The following is a 15,471-nucleotide window of genomic DNA, read 5'->3' as shown; positions in this document are numbered from 1 at the left end:
TAATCACACAGGAAGAATGTGACCAAATTAGCACATTTAGCAGATCTGCAGGATTTCCCTTCTGGGTACATAATTTGTTCCTGCATGCTATCTTGACAAGTACAGAGTGAGCAGAACCCCAGGGCCAGAGAAGGAGAACTACTCTCAGGCATTGCTAGAGCGTCTACGATTCCCTGTAATTAGTATGTTAACTGTCAGAGCAACAGATCAGTCCCTTTGCAAATGACCTCACTGTCAAGCAATAGGCGTGGCTACCCTTTATATATATATATATATATACATATATATATATATATATATACACACACACACACATGCACACACATACATACACAAGCACTATTCTGCCCTCTTTTGGCAAGACGAGCAATAAATGAAAAAGGAAGATGCAAAGTTCGGAAGCCAGACATATGCATCCTGTGCCACGCAGCAGTGGGAACAGTGCACATCCAGTGAATTAATATCTTTAGTACACTCTCACTGTGACAACCAGACTCAGCAGTCACAAAATCAACTCGATCCTATCGTTGCAACACAAATTAAAAATTAAAAATCCTTTTCACCGTTCCTGTTCCAGCTGTTTAGTAAATTAATTAAAAGCTTAGGTACGCAGGATGTAATGATGACACGATTATACTAACGTGCTGGTTGCTAACACAGCCTCTTGGGTATTTGCACTTTTTTTTCCAATACACCTCTATTTATTTCAATCCACACATCAGCAACTTAGCTGCCTGTTCTGACAGCACAACCGGTAATGCAGTGTTGGCCAATAAGTGCAGTGAGAATGGTACTTTTAGTGAGCCCAGCAACCATTCATAACTTAATTAATCTAATATATCATGTTGTCTGTGACATCAGATCTTCCATAAAACATTTAGAAGAAGACTGGCATGGCTTAAGTTGTGATAGAATTGAATTTTAATTCACAATCTTTACTTCTTTTGAGAAGAAAAAGAACATTTGTATTATTAATCCTTTGTCACAATGGAGAGTACTTTCAGCCTACTTCCATTGTTTCAAACATGCCATATGAATAAAGGTGATTTCACTTGAGAACATTTAGAGCAATACAAAGTCAGTATCACCCATTATAAGAATAAAAATCTGGATGAATGCCTGAAAGGATTTGAACACTTAGAGGTACTATTCATTTTTTTTCCACATGTGCTAATTAAATTAGTGAAAAGCACACCACCATGGCCACCTCCTGTTAGTAAGTTTGCATCTGTCAGTTAAGATTTACAACAGGACTGCCCACCCACCAAATCTCCATTTCTGCAAGTCTTACACTCTTTTCTACTTTTTTTTTCTGCAGGATTTGAATTTATTGCTAAGAGACGCTCACAGCTGTCAGGTGCTGCTCTGTTCTTAAAAGTACTTTCTGACCATTACTTGAGTTCAATAAACCCCACTGCTAATGCTGCTTAGCACTGGCTGAGTAGAGATCCAGATCTACAAAGAAAGACTGACCTCTGCACACTCCTGGTACATTAGCCAAGATGTTGGAAACTGTCACAACTCCCTCAGAGTTGTTCTTTGCGAATGCCAAAGTTTGACTTCTGCCCTGACCTCAGAGAGAGGTCTTCTTCGATCGAGAATGTTAAGCAGTCTGAGACTGTGTGCTGTCACTGTCCCCCGTATTTGTGACAGTGACATGTTTGGTGTGTCTGGAGTTGGGTTTCGCTGAGCCGAGCCGCGGTGACCAGAAGGGCGAAGTCGTATCAGCTCCAGCGACAGGTCTGCCCTGATCCAGCTTCACACAGAGAAATTAGATTGGCACTTCCTCCTGCCTTCTTGTATTGTGCATGCCAAATGCTTGTCTGCCCTCTTTGAACTCAGTGGATGAGCAGCAGTGGTCTGTTTTTATGAAGAGAATGGAGGTACATGTTTACAAAGCCTCTGGGTATTAAATTTAGGACCACATGGGGCAAGTTATTTTTCACTATTAAAAACAATTGATTGGGAGACATGTTACACCGTGTTATGTCCCTGGATTTTGCTTCCCGTGTCTGCCTGTTCTGTTGGGTTGCAGGTGAAACAGGCGTGCAGCCTACCAGACCTACTTGCTGATGTGTGACACCTGCAGGGTTTAACAGTCTGTCCTCCATCAGCAGCTGTCTCTCTCAGCCACTCTCCCAGACAGGATCCTCTGCAGGAGCAGAGTCTCAACGCCACTCTGCTCATCCATTGTTCTCATAGATTAATTAATAAACTCACAATCTGCCGTGTTCAGTTTTGTTTGTTCTTTCACGTCATTTCGCCTGAGCTGAGGTCGTAACATTTTAGGGGCTCATCCAGGATGTTTCAGATTTCATAGTAAATGTGTTCATGTAGAGGGCAAAAAAGACCACCAGAGCCATTTCACAGAACACAGGCTCGTATCTATGGATTAAACCCTCAAGACAGCAGCTATTCATGGTAAACACAGACATCACATTAGGTTTAACCTCATGTGTGGCGAGCATCTACTGTAGGTAAACTACGCAATGCAAATAAAACATCAGGCAGGAGCTTGTGGTTGTGAGTCAAAAGGAAGTGCAAACATATTTTTAACAAATCTCCTAAATTAAGCAGCTGATGTGCAGTCAGCGGTGGCATATTTGAGCATAATTTAGGAACAAAACAGACATTGAGGCCAAAATTGGGAAACAAAGCACAGCACTCTCACCATCACTGGTTGTCACCGTCATCATCTATCCTGATAGTCATACAAAAGTGTGCTGACTGCAGACTATTCCAACATTATTTAATAAGCAATATACAAAGAAAAAGAAAAGTGACCTTGATGAGGATCAGGTCTGAGAGAGAATTATGTGCTTTCTCGAAACAGTCTCAAGCATTTTCACATCCTGCTGTTTGTGTTTTTCTGTTTGCCAAAGGATATTAGTGCAGAGGTAGAAAGGGAGCTGCTACGCCCGGGTGGATACATGGTTCGAACGAGCTTTTAATCCATGCTGTGGCATCTATTCTTGACAAATCAGAGAAGTACCTATACCTGCTATTCTGAAAGGTAGCAAACGACCTTCAAGAAAAACAGAAGGAGAGGCATTGCGTAAGGTGTCAACTTGATGACTTTACCTTAAAAAAATTAGAATAAAAAACCGTCTAGAGGGAGAAGAGGAAATAAATCATCAGAAAGGCGTTGCTTGAGGGAAAGGCCACCTTTTCACACTGTCCTTCTCCTTTTTAATCCATATTTCATAACATAACGTCTCATCTGTGGTGCGCTACACATGCACAGCCTTCACACTGAACCCTTTCATTCATCTTGGCTGTAAGAGATTTGAGTCATTATGTTCGTAAATCAGTCGTTCCCTAGACAATGCTATGAATGCAGCCATGGACACAGTATATTTGCTACAGGGATGCCACTCAACAAGCTCATTTTCTTTACATGCAGTTACTTTCATGTGGTTAGCTGAATGCACAGTGCTGGTCTCTTATCACTCCATCAGCAGGAAAGATGGATGACACAGCGAGTAAGGGGGACATGCACAACATGCCCCAAAAACACCAGCTATTCCAGTAAACAAGCACAGACCCCACTGACCCAGGACAGTGCGATTTCAACAGATGGCAACGACAGGAGCGACCTATTACGCCATTAATGGACTTCAAATCTAAACAGCCACCCAGTCAAAAATGACAAAAAAGATGCACAGAAGTAAGTAACGAAACAGTAATCATCATCTGTGGGATCTATGTAAACTAGTGGGGAGTATTAGGGGCAAGATGTGAGAAGGCTTTGCCGTTTTCTGTGCTGAGACACAGAAGCTAATCCTCTCAGAAAAAGAGAAAGAAAGCTAACCCTGATGCAGCTCAAACCCCTTTCCAGTTTGTCATTCCGCACTTCAAAGCATACATGATGAAATCCCCCAAGGTATTATAAGAGCTCTGGCATAGCAGCCATCCTCAACCCTGTCCTAGCCTAATGCCTCATAAACGGAGTCTGGAAACGTGTCCCTTTACTATTTCACAAGTCTTTGTAGCCTTGGATCTTTAAGAACGTTTTTAGAGTTGCAGAGGAAGAGGTGCTTTCCTACTCGAGGAGATATGAGGCATTTATGAATCATTATGTGGCCAAGGGATTCCTGTCCCTTCACCGTAAAATACTGCAAATATAGAATGCACATGTAGCTCTTTGAGAATGGTTAGACCAGGACAGGGACCGGGCATTGATCTCACACAGAGCTTTGCTAAATAAGCTGTTACACAGAAATACTGTGCACAAGAAAATATATGTGTCCTAGATGGAAACAAGTACGTAATTTAAGCCTTTCATTCCCCAATGCACTATGGGACGCCGCTGCGTGCCAGTTGTTAAACAGCTTGCTGAGCTGTCAAATTACTGGCTTTCATAAATACATCTATTATTGGTCTGCAGGCTTCAAACTAAAATGGCCTGTTTGACAGAACTGAAAAGTACAGCGGATGGAACTATACGTAAAATAGAGAGCTGAAAGGGAACAGCAGACATATATAATTATTATGCATCAGTCAAGATTTTTAGCACAAAAATGTAAGCATCAATCCAAGACTTAGTTACAATTCCAGCTGTTTTTCATTGGTAATAACTGTTGAGTCAAAATATATTCTAAAGAAAACTCATCATAAGCATCTTAGATCACAGAGTTTAAGCTGATACCTTCACATTGTTCGTCCAACTTGTTAGCAAAAATGTTGTACGGCTGTAAATACATTCTTTTCTTTTTTTTTAAATAAATGACTGAGCTGAAGAGTGCCATTTTCTGTTGACAAATGACTTGGATAATTAATAAGATTAAAAACTTGTTCTTTTTGGCAGACTAATGCACTCAGGAAAAAGGACAAAATATCAATGCCAAATTTGTTTTTAATGTTGCAGTTAAAAGTTCAGCCAAATTCTAAGATGGCATTAAGTCATTTATCTGTAATAATCAAGAACATCAGTCATATGGAAACTGACATGATGCATCAACACGCTACCGCCGCAGAATATGGCATTAACTGTTCCATTTAACAGCCAATTCTGCTGTACAAAAGTCTGGTTCAGCTGTTACCCTTTCTGCTATAGTATCTCCTATTAATCCCTTAACCCAACCACCTCACACCCTCCCTTTGGGCCAACTGCCAAACCTGCTCCGTTTCATCTTTCAAAATGGCAGAGAGGGCAGTGAAACAGAGCGTGCACTGACTCTTTAAACAACAAGGACCATCAGAATGTGGTTTGTCTATTAACCAAGATAGCGCCTGATTCTCAGAGTGAGAGAGAGACAGAGAGAGAGAGGAACAGAATGAAAGTGATAAATTGAGAGCAGTCAGTCCGCCCCTGCTGCTCACACTCAACAGACTTGTGATAAGGTTTATCTCCGGTGCCTAACGAGTTCGCCCAGTCACCCTCTCCAGCTCCCACTGAGTGGACCAGGGTGCACGGAGCTGCACACAGCCGGCAGTGGCTGGAGCTCCCTTAGGTGACCTGTGCGTGTTGTTCATGCTACGCTGCTTTAAAACTTTATTTTTGTAGGAAATGGCTTTGGCCCCTTCGGCCACATCTCTTTTAATCTGGGATTTCTTTTTTTCCTCTCTCTTTTGCCTCCTTTTCTTCATCCTTTCTACTCACTGTAACTCAGACTGCCAAGAGAAGCTGCAAGAGCTGGAGAAAGAGCTGCGGAGCTTTGGCACAGAGAGGCGTGTGTGTCCCAGAGGCAGCGGCTGAGGCAAAGATGGAGACACAGAGAGGGAGAGGGGGGCTGCTGTGGAGTTAAGCCCCTAATCACAGTCTGCTCTGCATGAAGGACTTAAAGTCACTCCATTTAATGCTACCTTTTCTTCAGTCAAAAAAAGGAAAAGAAATACTACTGCCTACCTCTTCAGCTTTCTGATACCTAGACCCTCATTCTTATTGTATACCCATTCTTGAGCTTTAGTGTGCTGTCAAACAAATTTACCAAATCACACAAGTCTTCCACATACACTATTGTTTAAAAGTTTGGGGTCACGCAGAAATGTCCTTATTTCTGAAAGAAAAGCATTTTTTCCAATGAAACTAACATTAAATTTATCAGAAATCCAGTCTAGACATTGTTAATGTAGTAAATGACTATTCTTGCTGGAAATGACTGATTTCTAAAGGAATATCTCCATAGGGGTACAGAGGAACATTTCCAGCAACCATCACTCCTGTGTTCTAATGCTACATTGTGTTAGCTAATGGTGTTGAAAGGCTCATTGATGATTAGAAAACTCTTGTGCAATTATGCTAGCACATGAATGAAAGCGTGAGTTCTCACGGAAAAAAATTAAATTGTCTCGGTGACCTCTAACTTTTGAATGGTAGTGTACATAAAGTCAGGGAATGTTATACTTGCACACACAGCAATTCAAAGTTGTCCACTTTTTGGATGCAAAAACATGCATGCTCATTCTCATAGTTCTCAGGTAATAAAGCCACATAAAACAATTTCATGGCAAATCACATTTCTGACTGACATGCCACGTCCTTCGCTGGCATGCTCAGGTGCTTCATTTGTTTGTGCGAGAAGAGAGGAATACGAGCTGATCCTCAGAGACCGCAGGGTCTCACCGGCTCAAAATATATTAATTGACTTGGCTCGGCTTCCAGTCAGGTGTAACACGCTTTTGCGGAATATTCTGGAACGTCATCAAGATCTGCTGGGAAATTCCCTCTTACACCTTTTCGCACTTCCAGCTATTGTTCACCTCACCTTCGTCTCTCATTCACACGGCCAGCAGACGATGAGTTTGAGTGTAGGTCTTAATCTAATGCTGGAACATTGATTTATGCTTGGGTGTCCCACAGCCATTAAGATAATTGCATGATCACTTTATAACATCCTCCCCTGGTGGTCGTGGTAATGTGGCTCCCCCCACCACCCAACTTGCTCAGTAGGACCAATAACCATATTATGTTACAGAAAATGTGGTTGGAAATATCATCTTTCCGCCTTTGCAAATTGATTTCAGACCACTTCCACTGACTTCTAAAACCCTTTAAGTCTGCCTCTCACATGTGGTGACCATTTGATCTATTGGAGGCTTCTAGGTCTTAACAGCTTGTATTGATCGAAATTCTTCAGCCAGCAACCTGAAGAAATGCTCTTGTGTCACCTTGTAATTCCAACAGCGTATGTATTTTTGAGCGAGATCATCACAGAGACGGTGTATTTTTATCTGTTAGGTCAAGACAAGTGGGCTCTGATTGCATTCAACGGGAAATGACTGTGGAAAATGGCACTATGATCTCTTTTGACAAAATCTTTATTAAAATAAAGATTCTGCCACCACTGCGGACTAATGGCTGCTTCAGAGGAGTTAACGTCAATGAAAGTCGGATTGCTTTGACAGATTGTTTGATCCAAACGGAGGCACTTTGCTTCCAGAATATAAACACGACCAGTTTAGAAACATTGAACACATCAAAGTATTTGCAGAAAAAGTAGAATTGCCGAGCTCGGAAGGAGGGAGTGATTTAAAACTTGGAACTGACAACAGCAGTAAGATGATCTACATGAAAATGTTATTTGTTCTGCTGCTTATTCTTAAATATTTCACATCACTCATTATTAATTTTAGCATTAGTATTATTGTTGCACATCCAATTAAATTAAAGTGAGACAGAGGCAGTACTAAAAAGCAGAAGTCTTTCATCCACTAGCGTGCTAAGTGCTTCACCATGGAGAGACACACTTTCATTGCATGTTATTTGAGCATATTTTCTTCAGCTTATTTGCATTTAAAGTATCTCATTTGTTTTTGCATTTCATTCATTAATTATGGTTAGACTGTAATGTTGCCACCCATGCTGTGACCAGAGAGCATTAGTAAATATGTCAGAATGTAGCAGGAGATGTTAAATCCCTCTACTGTCAGAAGATTTGACAAAGTGTTTATACACACATACATAGCTACCTCATTACACTTCTTTACTAACTTCTGACAAATAAATGAGCAGGATTACTTTTTGTGATGCTAAATTATTCTTATTATTATTTTCGATTTTTAATTATATTTGGGCATAAAATTCTCTGTATTAATTACAAACTGATATTACTATATAGTGGATTTATTCGATTTTGTTATCCTTAGAAAGGAATTATTCTATAAACACATATAAAAAATATACACGCGTCAGACATGCAATAGAAAATTACATATACGATGACTGCTAAGGTCTAGGTACAGTTCACCAAGGTTGTACTGACCGATGGTCTGTGCTAAGGCTGCCACAGACAGAAGATCTCCGGTTCGTGTCCCGGCCTGGGCCTGGGATCTTTCTGTGTGGAGTTTGTATGTCTCCCTGTGCATGAGTGGGTTTTCACTGGGTTCTTTGGCTTCCTACCACAATCCAGAACCATGCTGAGGTTAACTTTTAACTCTAAACTGTCTGTCTGGTGTGAATGTGAGTGTGACTGTCTGTATATGTAGTCCTGTGATAGACTGGTGACCTGTCCACAGTGTCCCCTGTCTTCACCCTAAGTCAGCTGGGATAGACTCCAGCCCCCTGCGACCCTAATGAGGATTAAGCGGTGTATAGAGAATGGATAGATATAAATGACTACAATACTCCCTCCTTTAAAATGTGTTGCTTTTTCTGTGGCTCTAAGAATATACAGACGATACTGTTATAATATTAGCTGCATCAGGCCTGTTCAAAGTGACCCTGCCAGATTTCCTTGAATACATTTTCAACTATAAAATACTATGTATAGTATTACTTCCTGAGGGATATGTGTCCATATCAGTCTGTATGCTCATTTTAAATTCTCTATTTATTCATCTCCACTGTTTTTCATCTTGCAGTAGTCCAGAGTTGTAACTACACACTGACCAAGACACGTGAGAAGAAAGCTGTTACACCCATACACTACCGTTCAAAAGTTAGGGTCACCAAGACAATTTCATTTTTCCATGAAAACTCACACTTTCATTCATGTGCTAACATAACTGGACAAGGGTTTTCTCATCATCAATTAGCCTTTTAACACCATTAGCTAACACAATGTAGCATTAGAACACAGGAGTGATGGTTGCTGGAAATGTTCCTCTGTACCCCTATGGAGATATTCTATTAAAAATCAGCTGTTTCCAGCTAGAATAGTCATTTATCATATAAACAATGTCCAGACTGTATTTCTGATTAATTATTAAATGTTATCTTTACAGAAAAAATGCTTTTCTTTCAAAAATAAGAACATTTCTAAGTGACCCCAAACTTTTGAATGGTACTGTATGTATATAATATTCTGTATTACACATTTCTGAGTTCTCTCTATTTCTACTCATGGTTGTGCTGGTTCCACAGACGTGCAGGACTTTATAATGGAGTGAAAAATAAGCCCACAGTGAATAACAACAACAACAAATGCCCAGAAACTGCTTGTACTTCGGAAGGTTAAATCAGAAAAAATCCAAACTGAAAGCGAGTACATCCAAAATGACTTCAACAAACCTTCACTCTGTATGCAACTAATGTGCAGAGCAACATTCAGTTCAGAAGTAGGTCTGTAAACAGTGATAGATGTCTACAACATACAGTTTAGGTACTAATCTGTATGTTGTAGACATCTCATGTACTTCAATCTTACTTTTACCAAGCACAAAGTTAGAGAACACATCTCTGAAAGTGGCTACAAGCAAGCAAGACCAATATATCTTGTCCAGCTGGGTTAGTAAGACAGACAGACTAGCGGGAGATGCACGGCCCATCAACTTCACATTTCTGTCATTTGGGGAAGGTGAGAACACAATATGATAATTGCTGATTCTATTAATCCTGAAGTTGATCATATTTAGATGTTTGAAATTTTCAAATGTACGTTAAAATCTGTTCTCTAAGAATAAAAATTGTTCTTGTCATTGTGGCAGCAGATTTACCTTTCTCTCTGGAGACTTGGTAGCAAAGACAGTCATGTTACAAGCAAGCAGAGGATACCAAAACGAGGCTATCGTCTTCCCATCGTCTTCTCCACATAACCAGCCTGGTGAATTCTCCTCTCCTGCATAGAAAAAAAGCACACCTTCTTACAGAGGTCATAGCAGCTTGCTGTTTCGTGTACCGCCTTGTTTTATTTACTGCCGGCATACATCTCACCCTCACAGCCAAATCTAGCTGTAAACTCTCTTTCACGCCATGTCAAACCACGCAAAATAATCAGAAAGACATTTCACAACCTCAGGTAGGTAATATGAATAGTGTTATTAGCATGTGAATGTTATAATCAGCCAGAGGCTTATTCCCTGTTGTAGGAGGCGAGGCCAGGTGCTGCCAACACAGGGCCTCAACAGTGATTAAACCTGCACTTAATCAACAGTGAGAGTCTGTCCCAGCAGGAAAAATGCAACTGCTGGATTTCGGTGAGAATAATGGATTTGCCTGGTGTATGCACCTTCTCTGCACTCACAGCTCTGAGCCTTACAACAGGTGCACCACTGACAAGTTGCTGGGCAAATCTGCCAAAGTACCCTCATTATGTAATTGTGTAATCATCAATTTCAATTTATAGAAACTAAATTGTGCATGAAATTTAACAGGTTACTAAAATTACCTACCTGGTGTATTTGCATACATTACCTTGGAATAAGCTACATTTTACATTTAGCCTCCTTGCATTGGTCAGAGATGCATATAACCATTTGTAATTGTTTTAAAAGTTGATTGCAGAGATTATCTGAGAGGAGCATTGACTCTTTCAGTGGCAGATAGAGAGAAGATATGCCTGCAGTAAAGGCCAATTAGTGAGTTTGTGCTAGAGGACAGAATCATAATATTCTCACCTGGATCAGAAAAATGAAGAAAGTAGGAGTGCACTTCAACTCTTTTAACTTTGCTATGCAAATTACCACCATAAATGTAACAAAACTCTCCTGTGCTGACAGTTTGCAAACACTTAACCTCAATAGAGTGAAATCCTTGCCACATTCAAAGCTTTAGCAGATCTGAATAAAGAAAAAAAACATGTTTATACAAAGGAAGAAGCTAGCAAGAATGATCAAGGACAGGAATGAACAGAGGTGCATAAATGCGTTGTGTCTTTCCATAAACCTCAATGACTTTCATCTTATGTTTGTTTGCTTTTGGGTTTTCATATTTTCTTTTCTCAATCCTTTGAGCTCAACAGACTTTAACTTACCTCTGCTGCATTCCAAACAGTAGATCGAGGACATCAGAAAGTGTTCAGACCCTTTCATTTGTTGCACACGTTATAGTATTGCAAATCGGATAAAACTGACCTTTCCCTCATTGATTTACACTCAGTAAAGTGAACTAAACAAAAGTTTATTTTAAAAAAATATCAATTTCTGCTTTACAAAACTATTCAGACCCTTACAATGATACTTTGTGGAAGCCTCTTTGGCAGAGAGTCTTCCAGACTTCTTGGGTAAATCTTTACAGCCTTTACACACCTGGCCTGTATCACATTTTTTCAGACAGATGCTATAAGTTTTGTCCAATTGGATGCCAAGTGTCTGTGAGTTACCAACATTTGGTCTCTCCACAGATATTCTATTGAGTTTAAGTATGTACTTTTGCTGCACTACTGAGGGAGGTTTAGCCACCCCAGCATCGTTGTGACTGTATACTTTGGTTCAATGTTAAGCTAATAGGTCCAGTGTCGCCTTAATCTCAGGTCTCATGAATTCTGGTGCAAATTTTCTTTGAGGAACACAGTGTGTTTGCCTGAATTCCTCCATCCTTTAGATTTTAACAGTCCTTCTGTCCCTGTTTAAGAAGTTAAAACGCAACCTTATGGCATGATGTACCACCACTATATTTCACAATAGTGATGGCCTCAGCCTTATGATGAGCTGTCTAACATAGCACTCAGAGTGCTGTCCATATAGTTCAGTTTTTGTCTTTTGTCTTTTTTCTTGTGCTCTCAGATTCTTTTAATGGAAGTGAGACAAACTCCAAGTGGACTATCCAGTGTCTCTTACTTAGAGTGACTTCTAGGTAGCTGCTTCACTGTAAAGACCTGATTGATAGAGTGCTGCTGTGAGGACTGCTGTTTTTGCAGATCCTCTCATCTCTCTGAGAACTTCTGGAGCTCAATTAGAGTGACTATTTGCTCCCTGGTCACCTCCCTGACCAAAGACCTACCTGCTCAGTTGCTTAGTTTGTCAGACATTTAATTTGATAAGATTCAACTTTATTGTCATTGCACAGAGTACAACTCAATAGAGTCATCTCATATCCCAGTTCCTTTCTTACATTGCCGCTGTGCTCCTGGAAAGACTCAGATCTTTAGAAATGGTTCATCCTCTTTCTCTGATCTGACCACAGTTTCATCATGGAGATCTACAGTGAGTTTCTGGAACTTCATGGGTTGGCTTTTATCCTGAAATGCAGTTTGATTGGTGTAATCAAATAGATAGTGGTGCCTTTCTACACACCGTCAAATTTATGCAGTTCTCAAACAAGTTCTAGATAAATCACAGTGTCTGAATACATTTGTAAATGACAGATTTAAGTTTTTAAAGTTGAATACATTTGCACAAAAAAAAAATCTAAAAACATGGTTTCATCGCTTTAATAATGGCCTAAGTGTTGATTGATGACGGGGAATGACTAAAGTATTAATTCAAATATAAATGTGCAATAAACATTCAAAGAGTGAAGCGGTTTGAGTACCTTCTGCAGTAAATAATTGTCAAAACATCTGCAAATATAACTGAAACTATCAGCATGGTTAGATTTGTCTAAGATGAAGATATATGGGGAAACATCTATTAAGCTTGCAATATGTATGAGTTATAATGAGCATATTTCGTATGTTTGTCCTGCCCCTGCACTTTTGAAATAGTAAAACTAAAAAGTGTTAACGCCTTTTCACCCCCATCGACTCGATGGCAAGAAACAACATTGGTCTGGGAGGGTGAGAGTCCTCTTAGGAGGGCCCCCCCTCGGCTGCCCAGATCCTGGGCAGTTGAGAGGGGCTTGTGATTGAAGGATGCTGGTAGACCTGAACCAAAAGTTCTGCTTCCCACCTGAGATCGCATCCACCAACCTGCGACCAGACCCAGTGCTACGGTCAGCTTCGCTTAGGCATGTCTACGACACTGAGCTCACAGTGTTCTGGGAGAGCTCAGCAGAGGAGGCCTATGAGTGCATGAAGCTGTGATATATGGAGCTTGCTGCCGATGCAAAACAGCAAGGCTGTAAGGTGAGGGTCTGACCAGTCGAAGTAGGCTACAGAGGATTCGCAGCCACCTCGACATCCAGGCTTCTCCGGGAGATGGGAGTATGCGGGAAGGCTACTGGCAGGTGATCAAAGACCTCTCAAGAGCTGCTGAAAAGGGAAGTGAGTGGCTGTGGATGAAGAGAAAGGATTCCACCTGGGGCTTCAGGTGAGTAGAAGGCATCTAGGGGGTAAACCTGGGATGCTGGGATTCACTGTGAACCCTCTGAAGGTGTTGTGAGCCTGTCAGCAAAACACCGACGAAGGAGGACGATGACCACTTAATAAACCAGAAGATGCCCTCTCTCACATTTTTAATATTATTTTTTGGGCCTTTTTTCGGCTTTATTTGACAGGCTACGTAAGTGAGAGAGTGACAGGAAACGAGGGGAGAAGAGTGGGGGAAGAAATGCAGCAAAGGGCCGCTGCGTCGGAGACCAGCCCCTGTACGTGGTTCACACGCTTAACCCATTGAGCTACACAGGCACCAAGGTCCTCACTCACTTGACCATCCCGTAGAGTCTTAATAGGTGTCTCATGTATGCAAGAAGGGATATCGACATCTAGTCCTACACAACAGATCTTTACACTTTTACAGTGCAATTGTTACAACTGATGTCCGAAAGAAAGTCAGACTGTAAGCAGAATTCACTCATTCAACCAGTTCTCTTGCCAAATGAACAAGGTGATTCTGAAGAGTAGGGCAGTATGAAAACATTTAGTAATTTATATTTATGAGTCATCTCAAATTTTGGAGTGTTCTTGAATAATTAATTTTTGGAGGTGGTTTACTGACTCTCCCTCAGCAAACCCCTGCAAGGATACAGGGAGGTGTGAGGTCACTTATTAAAAGACTTTAATTGAGGGCAGATTGCTGCAGGTGGGGCAGCAAGTCCTGTGGTTTCCTTTACCCCGGAGTAATTATCAACTTTCTTGAGGTAATTATTTGATTAGCATAAGTAATGTTCCATTTGGGTATACAGACTTCTTTCACTAAATTTGTCGGTCAGTAAAAATGACAGTTACGCAGACAGATAAAGAAGGAGAGTGAAAGAGATTGAGGTACACGCAATGGGACAGAGAGAGAAAGTGGTTGCAAAAGAACACAAATTAGCCTTAACCTTCAGTCTTTACCATGGAGTAATGAAGATGAATAACGGTGAACAGATGATAAGCACAGACCTAAATTGAAAACGGCATCAAATAGGGACATGCAGGCCACTGAGCTCACACACACTCTTCCTCTCACACACTCACAGCTACACTTTCTTATTTGTGAATGTATGTGCATCAGTGGACCACTAAACACAGGAAAACATAACAATGAAGAACTGTTGCTACACTGCATTCCCACTGTAAGTCAGACGTATTATTATCTTTGTATTTTACTTGCATTTCATATGTTCATTTTGTTATTTTTATGCGTTCCCGAGTACAGCACACTGCAATTTGTGCCTCACGGTAGATTCACATCATGTTGAATTTACCATAAATAGGACTTAGAAACTAGGACAAAAAAAACCCCACTCACATTAAGCTTTCTAATTGCAACTACAAGTAGTGTCCAAGGACATGCGACATACTGTGTCTTCAGATGTGTCGCAATTAGATTCAAACTGCGCAAATGTGTCAGCACTGCCAGCAAACTGCAGCAAACTCCCTAACGCCAGCAGTCCGATATAATAAAAATCAAAACTGTGAGTTGTATTGCTATCATACAATGAACTGGTTATTTTGCATGTGGGTAGTCATTTAGGAAAATGTGGGGGCTCGCAATCCACACATGCAGCTGAGTGTAAAACCAATTTACAAATGATGAGGTCTCTTTTGCCAAGAAATCCATGTGGTTAAAAACACACACACACACACACGTCACACACAAAGCCTATCAAAACATAAAAATAACATTGTATTCATTGCCTCTGGTGTTCATGCACAAACACCGGTGTCAAGACAAACTTTCTCGGCAGAATTGTTATTTCCCTGTAGAAAAATGGAAAAAAATAACAACTGTGCACATTCCATAAGGATCAACCTCTACAACAGATACAAAACTCGTCATGAAGCAATCTGAGTATTATAGGAGAGCAATAAAACATATTTATGGAAATATGAAAAAGCTACCTAAGCATGCCAAAGCAAATGTTCCCTAAAAAGTGCACAAACTACACTAATAATATGTTTCTTAACTTTGTTTCACCAGCACACAAAATCTGATCAGAAAACACTCACAGGGCAGTTCTAGACTCTCTTTGGGCTTTCTTCATGCTGGCAGCAGAGGCAAACAACATTA

The 15,471-nt window shown here is 40.6% G+C and overlaps 1 protein-coding gene across 1 annotated transcript in view; it reads right to left on the bottom strand.

Annotated features, from left to right (window-relative positions):
- The window catches only part of arhgef10la (Rho guanine nucleotide exchange factor (GEF) 10-like a), a 129,624-nt gene that overhangs the window by 35,262 nt on the left and 78,891 nt on the right, over window positions 1-15,471 (bottom strand). Inside the window, 1 exon segment of the mRNA XM_022192616.2 lies at window positions 9,877-9,998. Within this exon segment, the coding sequence (XP_022048308.2) occupies window positions 9,877-9,998 (122 nt within the window).

The sequence above is a fragment of the Acanthochromis polyacanthus genome, chromosome 5 (assembly GCF_021347895.1).
Source record: "Acanthochromis polyacanthus isolate Apoly-LR-REF ecotype Palm Island chromosome 5, KAUST_Apoly_ChrSc, whole genome shotgun sequence".
In the NCBI taxonomy this organism is placed as follows: domain Eukaryota; kingdom Metazoa; phylum Chordata; class Actinopteri; family Pomacentridae; genus Acanthochromis; species Acanthochromis polyacanthus.
This window is presented reverse-complemented; position numbering and strand designations above follow the sequence as displayed.